The sequence below is a fragment of the Centrocercus urophasianus genome, unplaced genomic scaffold (genome assembly GCF_019232065.1).
Source record: "Centrocercus urophasianus isolate 14NV4802_14NV808 unplaced genomic scaffold, USGS_Curo_1.0 seq_48, whole genome shotgun sequence".
Lineage (NCBI taxonomy): Eukaryota > Metazoa > Chordata > Aves > Galliformes > Phasianidae > Centrocercus > Centrocercus urophasianus.
In genome coordinates, this window is record NW_024885066.1 from 1,333,603 (window position 1) to 1,353,632 (window position 20,030).

Sequence of the window (20,030 nt, forward strand, 5' to 3'; positions counted from 1 at the left end):
ACATCACCCTTCTGCAGCATGCAGAAAGAGTTCAATCATCAAAACTTATTGGTTGAGACACTGGAAGATAAAACACCTCTTCAGGGGCGGCAAAAACCATCCTTCTGACTTGACCATGTTCTAGGCACAAAAATCAGCACAGTGGACTGAACTAATGTGAAGACAAGGGTATAAAAGCTGAACAGGAGTGAACAGGCTAGAGGCGGCGAGGAGGACGAAGAGCAGTATCTTCATGGGATCATCTACACACAAGTCCCAGATGTGAGGACTGCCATCAGGACAGAACAGAGGACTCCACCAGGAACACGTGAATCAGTAGAACAATCCAGGTGGTATGCCTCTGAACAGCTGAGAATCTCTTTGAAACTTAAATGAACACCTGAAGCACAATTTTGAAAAACAAAACTCACGAGTTTAATGTGATCCCACAGTTCTGAGACGTTACACTCCCCCTGCCACATTCATAAGTCCTCCCACCCCATCTGTGCTCACCACCCAAAGGCATGGCAACAAGAACAGGAATCAGCATGGACCCTGGAACATTCAGAGCCCACTCAGGCAGCACCCAGGGAAGAGATGTCTTCTTCCAGTCTTCCTTATTGCCACAATGGAGGACTACTAACTCAAATTCAAGTCACATCAGACTTTTGGAATAATTGCAAAACCTTACCAGGGCAAGTGTTACTGAGCAGTAGTAACATCTCAGTGGCCAGCACTCAATTTGCAATTGTATCTTTGAATAATTCCTTGCAAAAAAAAGAAAAAAGAAAAAAGAAAAAAAAAAAGGTAACTTGGGTAAAAATTTATTTTACATACAGACCATTGCAACATAACTATTATTTGAGACGTTATTTTATCTTTACAGAAAGTGACCAGCTGGTCTGAGATTAACAGAAGTGTAAGCTTGAGAGCTGGGATTTCAGAATGGAAATCAGATCTTGGGAGAAGAGTCCTTCCAAGCACCATGCAGTGCAGGGAGGAGCTGCAGGTCTCTTAACTGCAACAGCTGCACTGAACAGTAATGGAAGCAGATCTCCACAGTCAGCTCAGACCTTTCTGAAGCTGAACTTGCTGAGAAAGACGATGCCTGCACAGGTACAGATGCATTTCTGACATCTTGTTCAGCTCTCAAACTAGAAATGAATAGAGTGAAACAGCACAATCTCTGTAAAGTACAAAACATCAAGTTACAGGGCAGCAGACAGACAGGACAGCAATAATGGGGGACCCTCCTAAGCCACGAATTCTACATTTAGCGGGTTCCTGGCTGGGTTCATATTATGGCCCTAGTTCAAATGGACTGAGTACAAAAAAATACTTTGACCAATAATTAATTGAACAGGAAACAAACAGTCTACTAAAAAGCAATTCTTACTCTAGGTGCCAATGAGTCCTTAAAAGCAGGGAGGGGGCTGGGGAGCTGCTCTTTGGCAGTGCTGCCAAGATCATTCGCGCTGCTCCATTTTTACTTTAGGAGGTCTCAGGAAGGTCCTGTTCTTCTTTTCTTTCTTGCCCTTTGTATTTGCCTGGAAATTTCTCCAGCTGTCCACACGACCATCCCGACTTTCCTGGAAACAAAGGAGAGGAAGAGGAAGGTTAACAACTGCAAGAGCCAAAGAGCAGATTTTGCAAACTAGCTTTGAGAGGTTGGTACCAATTTGCTCCTTATGCTGCACCCTGGCAGGCAGGACATACAGACACTGAAAAGCCACAGCAACAGATGCAGCACAATGGAGCCACAGGTGAGTTCACAAACACCAGTGTAAGCAATATGTTGCCTTCTCGTTTCAAAAGAAATGAGCTTGGGGTATGCAGGCCTGATTACAGCATACTGAATCCTCCTGAGAAGGGAAAAAAAAAAAAGACTCCTCACAAAGTCAACCAATGACCCCTAAAGGCTGAAGGTTTCAGGACTGATCAAGTGCAGGGATGACTCACTTCACTGTGTGATCCACAAGCTCAAGTCCCTTCTGAATAAATACCTGTGCCTGCACCACTGGAGCTGCACACAGGCTCAGCTACAACAGCTGTTCTCCTCCCTCCCATCTCTCCTCTACGACTGTATGGCAGAAGGCAGGGATCTGGATGATGGGACACAGTGCACGCTCAGTAAGTTTGCAGATGACACAAAAATCTAATGCTCCACTGAGACACCACGGGGTCATGCTGCCATCCAGAGGGACCTTGACAAGCTGGAGAAAGCATCCAGTAAGAACTTAATGAAGTTCAGTGAGGAAAAGTGCAAAGTCCTGCCCTTGGGGAAACAACTCCCTGCATCAATATGTGCTGGAGGTCACCCAGCTGGACAGGAGTTCTGCAGTGAAGGTCCTGAGGGTCCTGATGGATGCCACATTGACCACAAGCAACACATCCTTGCCACGTAGGTGACTGAGGGTACCCTGGACTGCACTAGGAGCATTGCCAGCAGGCTAAGAGAGGTGATCAGCTCAGCACTGATGAGGTCACATCTGAAGTGCTGCATTAAGTCCCAGGCTTCCCAGCAGAAGACAGAAATCAAGTTATTACAGAGAGTCCAGCAAAGGGCCGCAGAGATGCTATGACTGGAACATCTCTCCTATGAAAGAAGGCTGAGACAGCTGGCTGGGACTGTTAAGCCTAGAGAAGAGAAAGCTCAGTTGGGATTCCTCATCAACACACCAAGGATCTGAAGGGAAGGTGCAATGAAAGCAGAGCAAGACTTTGCAGTGGTACCCAAGCGAAAGGACAGGAGGCAATGGGCACAGGCTGACACACAGGAGGTTCTGAGTGCTAGGAAACACATGGTCCTGGACAAATGACTCAAGGTGGACCTGCTTGAGTAGGAAAGTTCACCTCCAGAGATCCCTTCCAACCTCGATTACTGCATGATAACACTTTTTTGAGGGATATGGCAACTTCTGTTCTAAGCCTCTTGTTCCTTACAATTTGTTGGTAGAAGCCACCTTAGCTTGAAATTTCTGGGAAAGCAAATATTGGGTAGGGGGAAGGAGGAGAAAGCAGACATTAAAACTTACTCCTTTTGGATACACCAAAACATGATTGAGCTCTCAAGGCTGATCCTATGACGATCCAGCAATATTGCAGAACACATATAAGGATCAAAAGTACAAGTCCTCAGAGTAAAGAGACAGGAGAGCTGACCAGAGAACAGGCAGTGCTCAAGCAGGGATTACAATCACCAGGAGCTGGTAACCATAGAAGAGTGATGCAGAGGCAGCACAGGCACCTTTGCAGGCCTTTCTTTTTTGGACATCACGCTCATTCCTTTCAGATACTCTGCAAAGGCAGCTACAAGCCTGGAATAAGGCAGCTACAGTCAGTATACTTTCTCCCATCTATGGCCACAAGCAGGAATAAACTTCTTATGCCTGCAGATTAGATGATCTATTTTGAACATTAGCACGTAATTCTGATACTCTCTCTTCATATTTATGGAGTTGTCACCAGCAAGGTTGGAGAAGACGTAAGTGCAGAGGTTCAGCTGTTTAGGACCAGTATCAGTAGCTCAGAAGTTCTCCTTTTTGGTACATCATTATTTGCTTGTAATATGAGTTCACATTTCCTCAGGTTCCATCCTCTGCATCTGCAGAGCAGCAACACCCAACTTCTCCAACCACAATGACCACAGAAGTTCTGCCAGCAACACTACCAGAGGCACAACATTTCTCTACCTGGCAATACATGACAAAACTCCACTGTGCACTCAAGGCAGCAGTATTACACAAATGCAGTCAGTTCAGTGTTTTCCAGAACACCCAGCTTCCTGTATCCATACAGTTCAGCATATGAATAGAGAAACTCTGCCCATTTAAGTCTCTGGAAAAATCCCAGCTGTCTGCTTTCCAAAGGATGCCAGCCCAGCACACACAACTCTCTCCCAGGCACCTTGTTTTTAAAGGACTCTAGAACATAGCCTGGAATTGAGTTTGAAGGTAGCTGAACAATCTAGCACATCCTTTCAGAAGGTCCTGCATATGGTTATTATATTCTTCCCTGTCCACCCAGCCCTCCATGCCACAGAACTTGCCCTCTGGTCTGTAATAAAGGAAGAATTACAGGCTAGATCAGATACTTTGGCAGACTGTAGGTCTGTCACCTACAATGGCAGCACAACAACCACAGAGCCACTTATGATATCTGGACCTTCAATACAGACTAGAAGGAGCAAAGGGAAGTAGCAATTATTTAGATCTTTGGTACTTGTAAGAAATACAGATTCCCTAACTGTTAGCAATCTGTTTGATAAGAACCAACCCAGCTCAAACCAGTGGTTGAACAGCTATGATTACCACCAGTGACTCGGGCTAAGGAGTAATTCCAATTTCCAACTTGGGCTAAGAAGAAGATGCGGACAGAGCTGAAAAAATACTGCAACTTCATTTACAATACACCTGTTTTAGAGAAGGGATATCAAAGCTCTATCAGATTTATGCCAAACCATTTCTACAACATGGCTCTGGGCAGCCTGGTCTGGTGGTTGGCGACCCTGCACACAGCAGGGGTTGAAACTCAATGACCACTGTGGTCCTTTTCAACCCAGGCCATTCTGTGATGATGCTATGATTTCTTTAAGCATTTATCTAAATTAGCTCGAGCACCTGCCAACAAAAAGTCTCTCTTTTTGCAGAGGCATTTCCAGCAGCACAGCCAAGAATTGCTGAGGCCCATCCTATTAGTGGCATTCAGTTCAGCTGCTGATTACCTCAAAGTTCTTCTGCCATTCTCGTTCTCGTTTAGCCTTCTCCTGTGCTTCGATTTCTTCTTCTCTTTGTCGTTTCCTGGAAAGGAAGTCACAAAGAAGCTGTGAACCACAAGCACCTTAATTAAAGAAACACGGTGACACTTTCAACACATCTCTGAAAGCTCTTCCAATTTCTGGCAAATTACAGTTCTTGTCAGTAAATATGGACAACTGTGGCTTCACAGCAAGGAAACTGGTTTCAAAACCGAAGAGAGAAAAGATGCTAACATGGCACCACTGAGCACAGACACACATTTAATCAAACCAGCGAGTCATCTTCTCTTGTAAAGCAAGTTGGAATCCTTAATAACTCCAGTGGTAGCTATCTAAAACTGCTCAGGGTACACATTTTGAGAAGTTAGCAAACACATGAGCATGCAAATAAGAATGAGAAGGTTTTTTCCTTAATTTTCATCTACAGAAGCCCAGCTCAGTGCATCTACAGCAACTGCTCAGGCAACAGGTGATTGATGACAATCGTGCCACGAGGTATTTCTGGCAATTAGTTAAAAATAAAAATCAACTGCTTGCATGCTGACAACATGTAAAACCATTTCGTTGTTTTTGCTGGCCTCTACAGATCATATCAGCGTAGTAAATGTATCTTAAGAATAGGAGGGAACGTTTCCTATTCGCTTTCTTCCAGCACAGCAGACATCTACACTCAACAAAGAACACATGGAATCTACATCATTAGAATTCAGGCTTCATTCTGACAGGCTTCATTCTAACTTAATCCAAGGCTGTGCTTCCAGCAGCAGGTCGGAGCAGATGACTCCCAAAGGTCAGTTCAAAAACACTTTCCTCAGATTCTCCAATTTCTAATCTTTTCCTAGGAAGTGTGAGGGGCAAAGCAGAGCCTGAGCTGCACAAGCAGAATGTTATCTGTACCTTTCATGCATTTCTTTAGCTTCTCTTTCTTTCCTCTTAATTTCCAGTTCAGCAAAGAGCTTCATTGTCTGTTTGTACACGGCCTGTTTGAACTGCAAAACACAAATTTGGTTTTGAAACAATGCACGTTAACACAGCTAGAGAAATCTGTTTTACAGAAGAATGTAAGAAGCACAAAAAGAAGCACAGCCTGCTGGCCTGCACTGAGGGCAGCGCAAAGCAGAGATGGAGAAGATGGTATAAAACACAGCCAATTAAATTCTGGTCTTAACATAACCAGGAAACAACTACTTAATAGCCTAATAATATCTCATTTTCATTTGTATTCATGAAGCTGTGCCTAAACTGAACTTCATTTCAAGCTCTCTTATTTTTTCCACAGAGTTCTGCAATGCCATGATATTTGACATATTAAAGAAGGCTGAATGGTCACTGTTTAGATGGTGATTTCCCAGCAGACCTCCTTGATGTGTTGTAACAATCCAGCCCTGGCCTTCATGTGGAAAATATCACTATAATTAAAATTTCATTATTAAAGAACAGCAAAAGAGCTTTGAAAATCAATGTAAAATAAGACCATTATTAGGATGATACCAAGAGGGAAAAAAACACATCATAGGAAAAAAAAAAAAAAGGATGAATTTGTAAGATTAATTTGTTACAGAACAGCAAATCTATCCTATGTGCCAGAAACAGCCCAAACAACCCTTCCTACAAAATGTCCCTAAAAGCACATTTTAGAAGCTGCAGTGGGTTCTATGTGAGCCTCTGCTGGCAGTAAGAATGCCACAGCTCCAGCATTCAGAACACAAAATGAACTTCAATTCCAAAAAGAGTGTATGATGGACCAGCAATGGGGCCTTGCTCCTAGGAAACTGGATATTTTGTTCCACGTAATATCACAATGCATTTCCTATTTACACTGCAGTCAAACCACTTCCAGAATGGATGTAATTCAATGGATGGAACTTCTACACTCACAACTTTTTCTTCTGTAAGCAGAAAGATTTACAACACTCAAACAGCCAAAGAAATGTCTGCATGCTGGTTTTGATTCGCATTTCTCAAAACACATCCTGTGCTCCTCAGTCACCCTGAAGCACAACTTACAACTTCAGGATCATCTTCTTCTACATTGGGAGGTTTTCCATCCTTCTTCAATTGCTTCTTTTTTTCTTTCACCTAAAGATTAAGAATGAAAGTAAGAGCCTACAAAGTTTTACACAGCTCCCCTCGCTGTATCTGAGCAGCACTGTGTTCCGTGAAGAACTTTGGATAACGGTAAGCTCTTGATTTAGATCTATGTTTTATTTTACATCAAAATCTCCTGGCCTTCAGCCCAAATATACGCACGATCGCTGTCACGTGAACTGCAGGCATGAGAAATGACACATTAGATACTATTCATCCAGCATAATCCCCTTCTTTTTTTCTGTTAGTTTGTTGTTAAGGTACATTTACATCCAGCACGTACAATTCAGACTAGCAGGAAGTTTATTTTGCATTGCAATATTGAAACATTAACAATAACAAGCAGAACATAAAGCGTGCCTTTATTTACAGCACCTGAGCTCTCCCATATCAGCTTGTTACGTATGGTCTGCTCATGTTACTCAACTCACTTCTTGACCACTGCAATCCAAGCTCCTTATCTTATAGGTCGTTTTTCCCCAAAACTTCCCAGTCTTCAGCTTTCACCACCTATTATCTTCCACCTACACAGATCTGAACTGCAGTGTTCATTCACAGACTTGAAAAAACTATTTAGGTCAGATCTTGTGGCTTGACCTAATTATTTCCAGTACTGAATTTCACTGAGTTATCCTGCACTGGGCTCAAACGCAGCCTTGGACAAAGCACAATTGTGGATGTCTTGAGAAGCTCAGTCCACCTGCACAGCTGCATCCTGAGTTTTGCTCAGTTCACCTTTTAATGACCTGAACACACGGAAGATATATAAAAAAACCAAATTAAGAACAGTTTATGGAATACTTACAGTATGTTCCACATATTCTTTTCCTGCCTGTATCACATCCAAGGCTCTCTTCTTTTGCTCCTGATCTAACAGCAACTTGTATGCTTTATCTACAGCTAAAAAACAAGTGCCAGTGTTAATAGCACCAGTAGTCACATTCACAAGGCATCACAAGATTGCCACTTTGTAGGGCTTTGAGGTGTTTTCTGTGTTTTGGTTTTTTTTCCCCCATTACACCCTGGTGATTTCATGATCAGTAAATGAGATTTGGGGTGTTGCAGTGTCACAGTGTCAGACACCTCTGGACTATGCAGGTTAAAGCATCAATCCTACCAAGTGATTTAGTTACAAGGTACGAGGTTAAGCTTGAGGTTGGCAATGCCTCTGAAATCACTGTGTTACTGTTGTACAGTCTTTGAATAAAATCTAATGCACACAATAAACAGGTTTTTTTAAAGTACCCTGAAGCCCAATGGATGAGTTTGTCCCACTGCAAACTAACAACAATACCACTACTGCCACCTAGTGCAATGCTGCTGCTGAAATGCCAACCAAATGCCACCATCTGCTTCTCTCATCTAAGACACCTCTGCAACAATTCTGTCCTTTGGTGGGGCCCCAGACCTTACCAGCATTTAAAACAGCTACAGAAAAACAGCAGCCCAACTACTACCACACTGCAGCTCAGAAAAGGGTGAGAGTCAGCAGCACAGACTTACCTTCAAATGCCTTCTGAGCTCTATCTGCATCATCTTGATTTTTGTCTGGATGTACCAATATTGACAGCTGCAAAACAAAGAATCTTGCCCTCAAGATCTTTGCAAAAAAGAAAAGAGTACTTCAGTGCTTTCTGTGAGAGGAGAGCAGCTCAGACAGGAGGAATCAGAAGAGATGACATCCCTTTGTGTACAGGCAAATCAGCTGACAGAATGGCAGCCTGAACATCAGTAAAAGTTTATAATGGCTTCTCACTGAAAACCAGGCCCAACTTCTGTAATAGGAAGGCTAGGAGAAGCTGCAGTTTGGGCCATGCAGCCATACAAACACCTTCCAGCCACAGCAGCATAGGGCTGATATCAACCATTTGTTCACACGAGTTTCAAACCCTTGGTCTTAAAAAGAAACAAATCCACAAAGACCATCCTCAGCCATGGTTTACCTCTTGTTCTATACCTCCCCAGAAGTCCTCCAGGATCTCTAAAGTTATTCAAATACTGAACCACTTCAAACGATGAGTACATTTTTTCCTTAGACTCCTTCACAGAAAGTCAAGCAGTCTCTGCAGAGCAGTCAGGACACTGATCACTAGCATCTTTAGGACAGCCTTAAAGCAACAAGAAGCACATGTTCCTTATTTTCCCTTTTTAAAGGATGAGAACACTCTAAAAGTTTCTCCACACAGCATTCTTTTCCCATACCTTTTATTTTTGTCACTGTTAGTCAGACTCTCTAGTTTATCTACATCTTTCCTACTATGATGCTGAAAACAGTGCACTGGTGAACATAAAATATTCACTTCCTGACCCATGACCCTTGCTGGTTCATAGAAAAAAGGTTTTTCTCCTGTCCCCAAGAACAGCACAGTGCTCATTTACTCTGTGCCTTGCAATAGCCAGTATCTTTTTCCTTCTATTGGCTGTTCCAGTTAGGCATTCGATTTCTTCAGTTAATAATTCCACACACTGATTTCATTCCATCACTTTGACTTCAAAACACTTCTCTGCAGTATTCTGTCAGCACAAAGCTAAGACAGCTGTGTTCACCAATAAGCAAAATTGAGAACTCAGCAACAGACTGAAAGGTTATCCTTCCATTCCCCATGAAAAAGCACAGAGCACCTGCCACCACCTCAGCTCCTCACCACCTCACGCTCCTTCATCAGGACAAGAGAGATGCTGGCTGGCTAAAGCCAGATCTCCATGCCCACAGCACAAATTCAGATGGCAAGATGCAGCCCTCTGAAAATTGCATCTTTCTGCTGCATGCACTGACCGTGCATTTCTCCTGCAGATTTGCAGCAGAATAAGTCTGGAATAATGTTTCCTGTGTTGCAAGGAGCAATGAAGAAAAGCCACTGAGAAGGGCTGCTGCTCTGTCAGGCAGCCCAACCACAAAAAAAATAACTGGTGAAATTCTTAAGGAGATCTCAAAAATAAATACTTCTGGATCAAAGGTAATGCATTTAAGAGAAATACATTTTGACAGACCTCAAATTTCTGTCAAATGTTGTCCTCCTCTTCGGACTAAACTCCAATACACAGCTGATATGTGGGCTCTTCAGTTCATGGCAGCTCAGTCACATGCTTTACAAAGCAGCACACCATGCACAGACCAGGCACCCTTCTGCAGCTTTCCCCTCGTGGATACAAAGATTGTTCTACATGTTTCTTCACAAAACAGCTTCTTGTCTCTACCCAGACACAACTTTTCTACTGCTTTCCCTATTCCCAAGCACAGCTGCACAATCTCTGCAGAGCTTCTAGTGTTCATTTCAGAAGCTTCAAATGCAAAAGTCAAATACCTGTCGAAACCTTTTCTTTATTTCTTCATCTGTGGCTTCAGGGTCCATCTGCAGAACCTAAAAAAGATCACAACAACAGAGCAAATTCAATGCTATGCCCCACATTTCAGGTTCCTGGAAGCAAGTTCTGAACACTTGGTTCATCAGCATACAGGCTGAATGTCAGAAAGCTCACCCCAATGGGAAGCTGCCTCAGCATATGAGTTTTCATCTAGTAAAATGGAGACATTTTAAGGGACAGCATGTTTGGGACATTCTACTTTAAGCAATGCTATATTTCTTTGAGTATGCCAGAGCCCTCTCCACACTCTAATCTTGTACAGACAGCTGCCATCCCTAAATAGCCACCTTTGGTCCAAACCTTCAGCCAAATTCGTTACTTAGTTCAGTAGAAACAGAAGCACATCATGGCTCTGGGACACTGTCAGACAATTTGTAACTGAGAACAGTTACAAGAAACACATTATTTCATTAGAATTTATTGATTTTGTCTGTTAGGTTTTGAAAGATGGAAGAGTTTTACTGTTTGGCTTCCATGAACAAGCTTACAACTCATTGTTCTTTAGGGATGCAACAAACTCAGAAAAAATGTTTAGGAACTGTTCTGTGAATCAACTGACTAACAGAAGCACTAAGCAACAACTGAACTTGCTCAGCGTGGATACACACTGTTCTGACACTAAGAATCTGGAAATACAAAACACTTTTTTTGCAGAAAAGCTACAGCTCACTTTTCATATGGCTTCTGTCATTTGCTCTCCAAGTCCAGTACTGAGATGTACACAGATTCAAACACTGCAAAGTGAATCTCCTGAATAATCAGCCTTAAATTTGGGCTATGAAAAGCATCTGAGTCTATTAGAAAAAAAGACAGGGATGACATCAGGAAAGAACTCTTGTTCAGTGGATGAGAAACAGAGCACACCAGCAATGTGCACTCACAGCCCTGACAGCCAATCCTATCTTGAGCTGCATCAATAGGACTGCAGCTAACAAGACAGGGCAAAGGAAGCAATTATCCCCCACTACAGTGCTGCATTCAGCTCTGAGGCCCCAGCATAAGGACATGGACCTGCTGGGGCAGATCCAGACCATGCCATGAGGATGCTCAGAGGGCTGAAGCACCTCTACTGTAAAGAGAGGCTGAGGGAGGTGGGGCTGTTCAGCCTTGAGAAGCAAAGGCTCTAGAAGACCTCATTTCGACCTTTCCATTACCTACAAGAAATCTGGGGAGGAACTCTTTGTCAGGAAGTACAGCTGTATGACAAGGGGTAACAGCTTTAAATTGAAAGAGGAGAAGATTTAGATTAGATATTTGGAAGAAATTCTTCATCACGGGGCACGTGAGACCCTGGCACAGGATGCCTCAACCCTGGAGGCGCTCAAGGCCGGGCAGCACAGGGCCCAGGCAGCCTCATCTGGCAGTGGGCAGCCAGCCCATGTGTTGCACCAAAGGGCAATGAAATTTGGCAGAAAATAAACTCCATTGCGTTTCAGCTTGTCCTCAGCTATCAGAGGGGCTGGGGACAGCTGAGCGTAGATTCTGAGCAGTGCCCAACCCAGAGCTTTAAGTTTGGTCACAGAACTTCCATGACTATGGATTCACAGACAGCACACTGCCCAATTCACCTGGCAGCATCCAAATGGGTTCCACGGCCACTCAAAGAATTCGAGCCATGCCCAGACTAGGAACTTTCACAGCTAGATCAGTGAATTGTGCAGTTCATTAAAGCAGCAGATTACAGGTTCTTTTGGATTGCTGGTGATAAACACATTTGCCTGCAAAGCATGAGAGGTTAACCAAGAACATGAACAGAAATTACTTTGTCTCCCAGGGAAGCACTCAGCATTACTGAGTGTGCAAGTGTTACCCAAGAAGCATCCCTATGGAGGGGAATGGTGGCTCAGCCTGTTGACTGAACCTAGAAGTAAAAGATGGTCCATGGCTGACATTTGATGGCATTTTCCCTGACATTCTCCCTCTTTTAAGCCATTTTTATGCTATTTTTTATTTTACAGGTAGAGCTTGAGGAACTTCAGTCACACATATTTTTGTTTATTCTTGGTGTAAAATTATCTCACCTTGCTTTTAAAGACATATGATGGAAAAAAAAAAAATCAGAATGCAAGCTCAGTAAGGGGCAGTTGTACCTCAGGGAGAAGAAGCCTTTGGGATGTTTTGGTATTACAATGAGCAAAGTTCATCAAAGGACAGCATTTTGTCCAAAAAAACAACAGCAGACCTTTGGCCTGGGGGCTGCAGGTAAGCAGCTTGGCACTACCAAGTCCCCATCCCAGCACTGCTCTTCTTAGGAGTCAGTATACCAGGTTCTCCTGATGCTGCCAACCTCTAAAGTTGCCCAGGGAGCCACTATGGATCACAGAACCTGGCTGCAGTGTCTGTACTCTGCTCCACACTCTGTGCCATTTAATGGACTCCTTCAATACCAGCTACACTCTGCTTCTGAACCCGTGACCAATTCTGTACCTTAGTTTGCAAATCACTTACAGCAATTGCTCCACACCAGGGCAGAGGGCTGGAACTGAGTGGGCTTTAAGATTCCTTCCAACCCAAGCCAGTCTGTGATTGCATGAATAGCCAGAACACCACCACAATATGCTCTACTCACTGTTTTCCTTTTAAGATTTTAACCGATTGCAACTGGAACAGCACAATACAACATGGAATCCAATTCCCAGTGACTCCTCCAGGATTGCTCTCTGCTATGCTAAGTGGGAGTCTCTCTATCCTTCTATGCACAGAAGTTCAGTAGGATGAACACCCAAAATAAAGGATGATCAGAAATGCTGAGTCAACTGTGGTCAGAAGAGAACCTGACAGCGTGCCACCTGTTACGATACCATTCACAAAGTATTCAGTATTACTCTGCCAAATCTCCCAGTGCTGTTAAACAAGAGAAGCATGCCAATGGAACACAATTTCTTCCTGCCATTAAGCACTTACATGCCATCCTTCTGTCTCCTACACTGTAATCCATGTTCAGAAATTTGTATCTTTCTGACAATTGGCCTCTTTTCGGAAAGAAACTCTCAGTAAACCTAGAATTGGGCATGCTAAGTCAGACAGGAGAATATGCTTAGACTAACCTCAAAAGGATTCAAGTTGAAATAGGAAGATCCAGGTCGGGTCAGCCTGTCAATCTGGTTTTTTGATGTTAAAACAGAGTCTCTCTTTTCAATTTGTTTTACCTGCAGAACAAAAGATACTCATTAACCAACCATAACAACATGCTTACCTGCCTTCCTGTTACAGCTACACCAACTGTTATCATCCTGCACTGTAATTCACAACACCTTTTGCTCATCCCAAGCATGTAGTTACTTAAGCATCAGCAGGGCATGTTTTTCAGTGTTTTCAGTGTTTTCAACCTTTTGAAAGGGGAGATAACAGAATGACAAGGGGAAATGGTTTGAAGTTGTGGGAGGAAAGATTGAGGTTGGATGTCAGGGGGAAGTTCTGTGCTATGAGAGTGGTGAGGTGCTGGAACAGCTGCCCAGAGAGGCTGTGATGCCCCGTCCATCCCTAGAGGTGTTCAAGGCCAGGTTGGATGGGGCCCTGGGCAGCCTGGGCTGGTATTGAATGTGGAGGTTGGTGGCTCTGTGTGTGGCAGGGAGTTGGAGCTCCGTGATCCTCAAGGTCCCTTCCAACCCTGGCCATTCTGCGATTCCTACAGCATGGCAGTACTTTCAGCATCATCTTTTAGCTGTAAAAGAAATCTAGAAAGCACTTCTGCTTTTGTCTTCCACAGCTTGCTCAGCAGCTGTGCCTTTTTGCCCTCGCTTCACTCCTACACTTTGCCAGAACCGTCATCCCGATACCTTGGATACCAACTGCACGGCTGCTTTTAACCCAGCACTGCCGGGAGAGACAATGAACGCCATCACATCGTTGTAAGCAAGCAAAAACCTCTCACTTGGGCCATCTTTTTTCAGCAACGCAGTTGCTTTTCGATCCTCCCCCTGTAACCCAACCCAAACCCGTTATCGGCACTCACTATTCACCTTTAGGAGAAGGTACACGCAGGCAGGGCTCAGTTAACCAACCCGAGGGACGCACTGAGAACTGCGCTGGGTTCCCCTCCAGCTCCCCCGGCCGCAGGGCAACAACAGCTGGGCTCGGAGCTGACAGCAGAGCCGGCGGTCTGCGGGGATTCATCGAAGCGGGCCGGAGGAGCTGAGGGCAGAGCTGAGGGCAACGCTCAGAGCCCCACGAGGCCACAGGTCTCACACGCCCGCAGCGCTCACCCGGCCGGGCCCCTCCGCGCCGCCCCCGCCCGCCCCCACGCAGGCTCCGCTCCGCCCGCCAGGCCCCGGCGCCGCCGGTTAGGCCGCGGCGAGCCGTCAGCGGGCAAAGGGAGCTCTGGAGAGCGCTGCCAGGTTCGCGCGCGCCCCCGCCGCCGCCTACGGCCGGCCGCCGGTACCTCGCTGTAGAAGGTGAGGAACGCCTCCTCGGCGGCGCCCCCCGCCCCGCGCTCCTCCGGAGCCGCCATCGCCAGCACCACGTGATGCCACACGCACGCGCGAAACCGACCGAGAAGGAGGTGCCCCCGGCACGTGACCGCGGCGGCGCGTCGCGGTAACGGGGAGGGGCGGAGAGGCGGGAGCGGCGCGTGCGCAGTCGGGCTCTTCCCGCTCGGCGGGGTTGGGCGCGGTGCCGGCGCTCCAAGGGCAGGCGGACATGGCGGCTGTGTTGGCGCTGAGGGGCGGCCTGCGCGGGGCCCTCCTGGCGCAGCAGCAGCAGCGCGCCTGGAGCTCGGGCTCGGGCGCAGACCAGGTGCGTGTGGGGCGGCGCGGTGCGGGGCGAGCCTGCGGGGCGCGGCGCTCAACGCCTCGTTTCCCCGCAGCTGGGCGAGCTGGGCAAAGGCGCCGGGAAGGGCGGCGGTGGCGGCGGCTCCATTCGCGAGGCCGGAGGGGCTTTCGGTAAGAAGCAGGCGGCCGAGGAGGAGCGTTACTTCAGGTGAGCCTCCGGAACCCCGGCGGGACGCCGTACGCGGTCACATCGTGCCAGGCCCACCTCGCGCTGTGCTCTGTTACAGGGAGAAGGAACGGGAGCAGCTGACGGCCTTAAGGAGGCACCACGAAGAGGAGATCGATCACCACAAGAAGGAGATCGAGCGGCTGCAGAAGGAGATCGAGCGGCACAAGCATAAGATCAAGACGCTGAAGGATGATGACTAAGCTGCTGCTGCTGGGTGTTGTTTGCCTCTGGTGTAAAACAGCCGTGCAGGCTGCGTGCTTTGGCCAGAGTTATCCACGTGTGTTGTGTTATACTGTGGTCGGCAACAATGTCAAATAAACTGCTCAGTGGCTCTTCTGTTCAGTAACTGGTTAATGAGGGGGCAAAAAAAATCTGCTGTTTGGTTGTAAGTATTGTAGACTCATAGAATGGCCTGGGTTGAAAAGGAGCACAATGCTCATCCGGTTCCAACCCCCTGCTGTGTGCAGGTCGCCAACCAGCAGACCAGGCTGCCCAGAGCCACATCCAGCCTGGCCTTGAATGCCTGCAGGGATGGGGCATTGCTCAACACCACTGCAGAAGCTGGGTAACAAGGATGAAAGTGACAAGGTATAAAAGCCTGAAACCATGAGTTCAAACTGGTAGGACCTCCTCCCTTTACTTTTGGTTGAACAAAAGCAGTAAACGGAGTTGTTTGCCCTTGCTTTATTTTTTTTTTTTCCAATTTATTTTTCTTCTGAAGACCCTGGGTGTTCAGTATGCTTTTTTTTTTTTTTTTTAATGCAAATTACCCACGTTGTCCAGTTTGGTCACTTTGTGCCTTTTTGTCACACTAGTCCTCCAGAGCAGAGAAGGTAAATGAGATATAACAAAGACAAAGTAAACACTTTTTTTTATGATCAGAGGGACTGGCTCAATACAAGACAAAATGAGCTTAAATGCTACAAAATAACACCGTAATAACAGCAACATTGTCCCTCAGTCAGTGTATGAGAAGTTTCCTGGAGACAGGCAGGTGCACAGCACATTACCCTTAATAGGTACACTAATAATCCATCATAATATCTAAAGCAGTGGAAAACGTCCTATTTGGTGTGTGTGTTAACATGTCACATGCTACAGCAGAAGCAGCTGTTACCTTGCTACCAACATGGAAATAGAGCAATTTCACTGCAATCCTGGAAGAGAAGTGGTAGAGTGATAGGAACAGGCTGAATTTCAGCAAAACTCAACCCTTGGCTATTAAGAAAACAGGAAAATCTCAGCAGGTGGCAGAATAAATACATACAGCTGCTGGAAAACCCGTTCCTTTGCAGGGGGAGAATAATGGTTGTGCTCACCTCACTCCTTTGCCAGTATCCCCAGCACTCCCAGTTGCTCAAAGAATCAGAAATAAAAGGGAAAACCAGGAGCTGTGCTGTCAGCACTTCATGCTCAGCTGGCTGCAGGGATACCACAACTGCATGAGCGTCCACAAGGCAGCAGAACTTCTTGCTGCCTTCCCAGACCTGTGCAAGTTCATTCTCTGCAGCAGAACTTCACTCTTTCCTAGATTCAAAGATGCTGTTTGTCCTGACTAAACCAGGTAGTTCCCGTAGCACTTGTACAGACAGACCTGAAACATCATTCCAGGAGTTTCTAGCAATAAATAAATAACTAAAGGTTTAAAATTACTCTTTGTTCCAGAACACCTGGAGCTTCCCTACAGTCTCAGCTTTTTGTTTTGCACTGGACCAATCTACAGCCTTCAGGTCACAGCTTGCTCCTGGCTGAAGGTATTCCATGTACAGAAGACAGGAAAAAAATGGTATCCGCTGACCCTTGCTGAGCATTAGCAAAGATCAGTGAGTGTGAGCACACTGAAGTGGTAGGTGGTGCATTTCAGCAGTAATGCCATCACAGCAGCTGTGAAACTGTGGGTCACCTCCACTGGTGCAGATTTTTATGAGTGGCACACAGGCTTTTATTCATCTCTGTTGAAAATGTACAGTTAATGGTGGTGACTATGCTGAAAAATGGTGCTTCGTGGCTGAGAATTTGCTCTACCAAATAGCATTAATTTGCTCTGTGTTAAAGTTCCCATGGAAATAAATAGGAGGCATTACTTTCAGAGCAACCTACGTACGAGGAGAACACATCTGATTTCACATCAGAATTTGGTCAGGCCTGTTAACAGCCAATGTATGTGCAGTCTGCAGCACACAGTAGATGACTTTCATACTGTTATTCTCAGAATAACAATGGTCCTGTTGTGGTGTGAAACAAAGCTCACAGACCTCGACATAGAAAAAAATCCAAACAACCAGGCTGCTTGATGGAAGCATTGTTGGAACAGAAATGGTTTATGTTCCATATTACAGTGAAGAAGTAATAGTGCCAGGTCCTGTTAAGGAATGTGTGGTGGTCATCTGGTGGCTTAAAAGTTAATCCATGTTTAATTCCAAATTCTGCCTTACAAACACCAGGTTGCTAATGGTGTACATTATTAAACTCTTGGCAGAAAAAAAATAGCATTTAAAAAAAAAAAAAGCATAAGTTCTGTGCCAGCAAGGACCTGTTAAGTTTAACCTCAAATCAATATGGATTTGGGCGATTAAATGAGAAACAAAAAAAAAACAACCCATACTACCTAAACCCACAGCCTGCTACTGCTTACAGCTGTCTGTGCAGAATTAATTGCCCAAGGGGGACTTAGGAAATGCCAGTGCAGAACAGATGAGAAAGTGTTAGCAATGCCTTCAAGGCTTTTATTTTGACAGTTGGTACAATAGGAATGTTCCTGCTGCAAGATATGGTAGTGCTCAATAACTGACATTACTGCCTTGTCAAAAAGCACCTCAATGTATATTTTGCTGTAATCTCATTATGCTCAGTCTTGTACTGTAAAGGGTTTATGTCAATGGAAGAGTTTTGCAGGATATTTCTGAAGCACCAGAGGAGAGTCAGATGTTCAGATCCCTCAATTCCTCTTTATTTTTGCGCTGTGACAATTCCTTGAGCATACTACTGACTCCCAGCCAGATGAACTGCTGATCAACTTAAAGGATGAGGTGGTAACTGTACTCCTTGCAGCTCTATGCCATGAGAGACCCCACAGTCAAGATTGGAAATGGGAGATACAAAGCAGCACAGACTTCACATGCAAAGTCACAGCTCCACCCATGAGCACCAAGCAGGCTCTGCAAGGCACAGAATTGTAGGGGTTGAAAATGACATCCAGAGATCATGAAGTCCAACGTCGTCGCTAAAGCAGGGTCCTTAAAGCAGGTCACACAGATAGGCATCCTGATGGGTCTCGAATATCTCCAGTGAAGGAGACTGCTCCACTCCACCTCTTTTAGCCTGACAGTTTCAGCCTCTTCTAGCTCTGACAGTAAAGAAGTTCTTTGAGTTAGCACTTGTGTTCCAGTTTCTGCCCATTGCCCCTTGTTCTGTTGCTTCATGACACTGGGAAGAGTCTGTCCCCAGTGACTTGACTCCTGCACTTCAGATATTTATGGACAGCAATAAGCCCCCTCTCAGCCTTCTCTTCTCAGACTGAGTATTCCAAGGGCTCTCAGCCTGTCCTCATACTACAGAGGCTCCAGGTCATTAATCATCTTTTATCACCCTCCACCGGACTGCATCCAGGAGATTCTCATCTTTTTGGAACTAGACACAGCATTCCACCTGGGGCAGACAGAGCATCTCCAGCACCTAAGATGGATTTCAACTTCTAGATCCCAAAGCTGCTTTTACATCCATCAGCCAACGCACACAACTTTATCCACACTCACGATAGGAGCGCAAACAAACACTTAACATGCATGCAGCTTTCAGGAGAGGCGTTTTGTTGTTAGAAGGAGCTGCTCAGAGCAGTTCTTACAGCTCTGGATGAGAGAAGACCCAATGGGAGAAACACCACCACTGACAATGAGCTGCTCTCCTACAGACCACTGCATCAAACATGCATCAAACATGCACCTGGAGGAGCTGCTCTTCTACAGACCAAACAAACGAGGCACAGCAGATAAATTCTATTTAATCACAAGTTAATTAGCTAATAACAGCACACCTGGGCAACAGGACCCCCCTGCTAACATCCTTCAGACGTCCCACACGGAGCCCTTCCGGCCGTGCCTCAGAGCTACCAGCCCCGCTCGGGGCCGGTTCCTTTACGAGGCAAAAGCCGCCCTGAGCGCTTTCCCTTCGCGGTGCCGCTGCTGGGCAGAACCGAGAAGGCTCCACACAGCCACCAGGCTGCGCTCCGGTGAAAGAGACATCGGTTCAACCCCCGGGAGCACCCGCTGGGGCACCACCAGGCCGCAGCTCCAGGGCGGAGCCCAGCCGCCACCGCCCGCCCTCGCGCTGCACGTTCAGGGCGGAGCAGCACCGCGCGCTCCCCGCGCTCTCTTTGTTCCGAAGCTGCGGGCGGCGCTGCCCCTTTAAAAGCCCCAGCTCCGGCCCTGCCGGCGCGCCGGGTTGAAGGCGCCGCGCGATTGGTTACGGATCCCTCCTCCGATTGGTCACCGGGAATTCCGGCTGGTTCCGCCTCCCACCTTCTATAGGTGGAGCCGACAGCTCGTCTAGAGCGGGAGGTTCTGAGTGGGTGAAGCGGCGGTCCCTGGAAACAGTTCCGGGAAACCCCGCGTGTTGCCGGGGTCGCACCGCCGTCCATGAGGAGAAGGAGGAGCGCGCGCCATTTGCCGTCGCTGCTTGGGCCCGAGCTGCGCCGCGCAGGCCCTGCTCCGGTGAGTCCCCGGGAGGCGTCAGGGGCGCCGGGACGTCCCCTCGCGCGGTGAGGGCGCTCCGCGGCCGGGGGCGAGCGCTCCCGGGTAGGCCCCGCGGCGGGGAGGCCTGCCGCGAGCTCGGGATAGGCCCGGCGCGGGCGGAGGCGGGCCCGAGGCGCTGGCGCCGCGTCGGAACGCGGGGTGGGGGCGTCGCA

General features: G+C 46.6%; 3 protein-coding genes across 6 annotated transcripts in view; 2 read left to right on the forward strand and 1 right to left on the reverse strand.

Moving 5' to 3' along the window:
- Positions 1-787: 787 nt before the first annotated feature.
- DNAJC8 (DnaJ heat shock protein family (Hsp40) member C8) lies at positions 788-14,672 on the reverse strand. Its single transcript, XM_042834600.1, has 9 exons — positions 14,571-14,672; positions 13,237-13,338; positions 10,129-10,185; positions 8,327-8,393; positions 7,629-7,723; positions 6,743-6,814; positions 5,633-5,724; positions 4,703-4,778; positions 788-1,568 (listed from the first exon to the last, which is right to left on the reverse strand). The coding sequence occupies exons 1-9, from the start codon at positions 14,637-14,639 to the stop codon at positions 1,446-1,448; spliced, it is 753 nt and encodes a 250-aa protein (XP_042690534.1). The 5' UTR covers positions 14,640-14,672; the 3' UTR covers positions 788-1,445.
- A 63-nt stretch (positions 14,673-14,735) lies between these two features.
- On the forward strand, positions 14,736-15,463 carry ATP5IF1 (ATP synthase inhibitory factor subunit 1; the record flags this gene model as incomplete). Its single annotated transcript, XM_042834601.1, is given in 4 exon segments — positions 14,736-14,805; positions 14,808-14,923; positions 14,994-15,106; positions 15,186-15,463. Coding segments are annotated over 4 exon segments (441 nt in total), but the record flags the coding sequence as incomplete, so codon positions are not given.
- Positions 15,464-19,729: 4,266 nt separating this feature from the next.
- HNRNPR (heterogeneous nuclear ribonucleoprotein R) overlaps positions 19,730-20,030 on the forward strand; it is a 23,888-nt gene continuing 23,587 nt past the window's right edge. For 2 of the 4 annotated variants that reach the window (XM_042834596.1, XM_042834598.1), the window contains exon 1: positions 19,730-19,836. In XM_042834596.1, the coding sequence (XP_042690530.1) occupies positions 19,762-19,836 (75 nt within the window). In that variant the 5' untranslated portion in view covers positions 19,730-19,761. The remainder of the gene's footprint in view (positions 19,837-20,030) is intronic. The other 2 variants (XM_042834597.1, XM_042834594.1) reach the window with 2 other exon arrangements.

Bases quoted from the DNA above. Each gene is read 5' to 3' on its own strand.
- DNAJC8 (XM_042834600.1), bottom strand. From the start codon at position 14,639: ATGGCGGCTCCGGAGGAGCGCGGGGCGGGGGGCGCCGCCGAGGAGGCG. The intron at 13,339-14,570 runs GTACCGGCGGCC...TTTGTTCTGCAG, and splicing joins TCCTCACCTTCTACAGCGAG to GTAAAACAAATTGAAAAGAG. The intron at 5,725-6,742 runs GTAAGTTGTGCT...TGTGTTTTGCAG, and splicing joins AAGAAGATGATCCTGAAGTT to TTCAAACAGGCCGTGTACAA.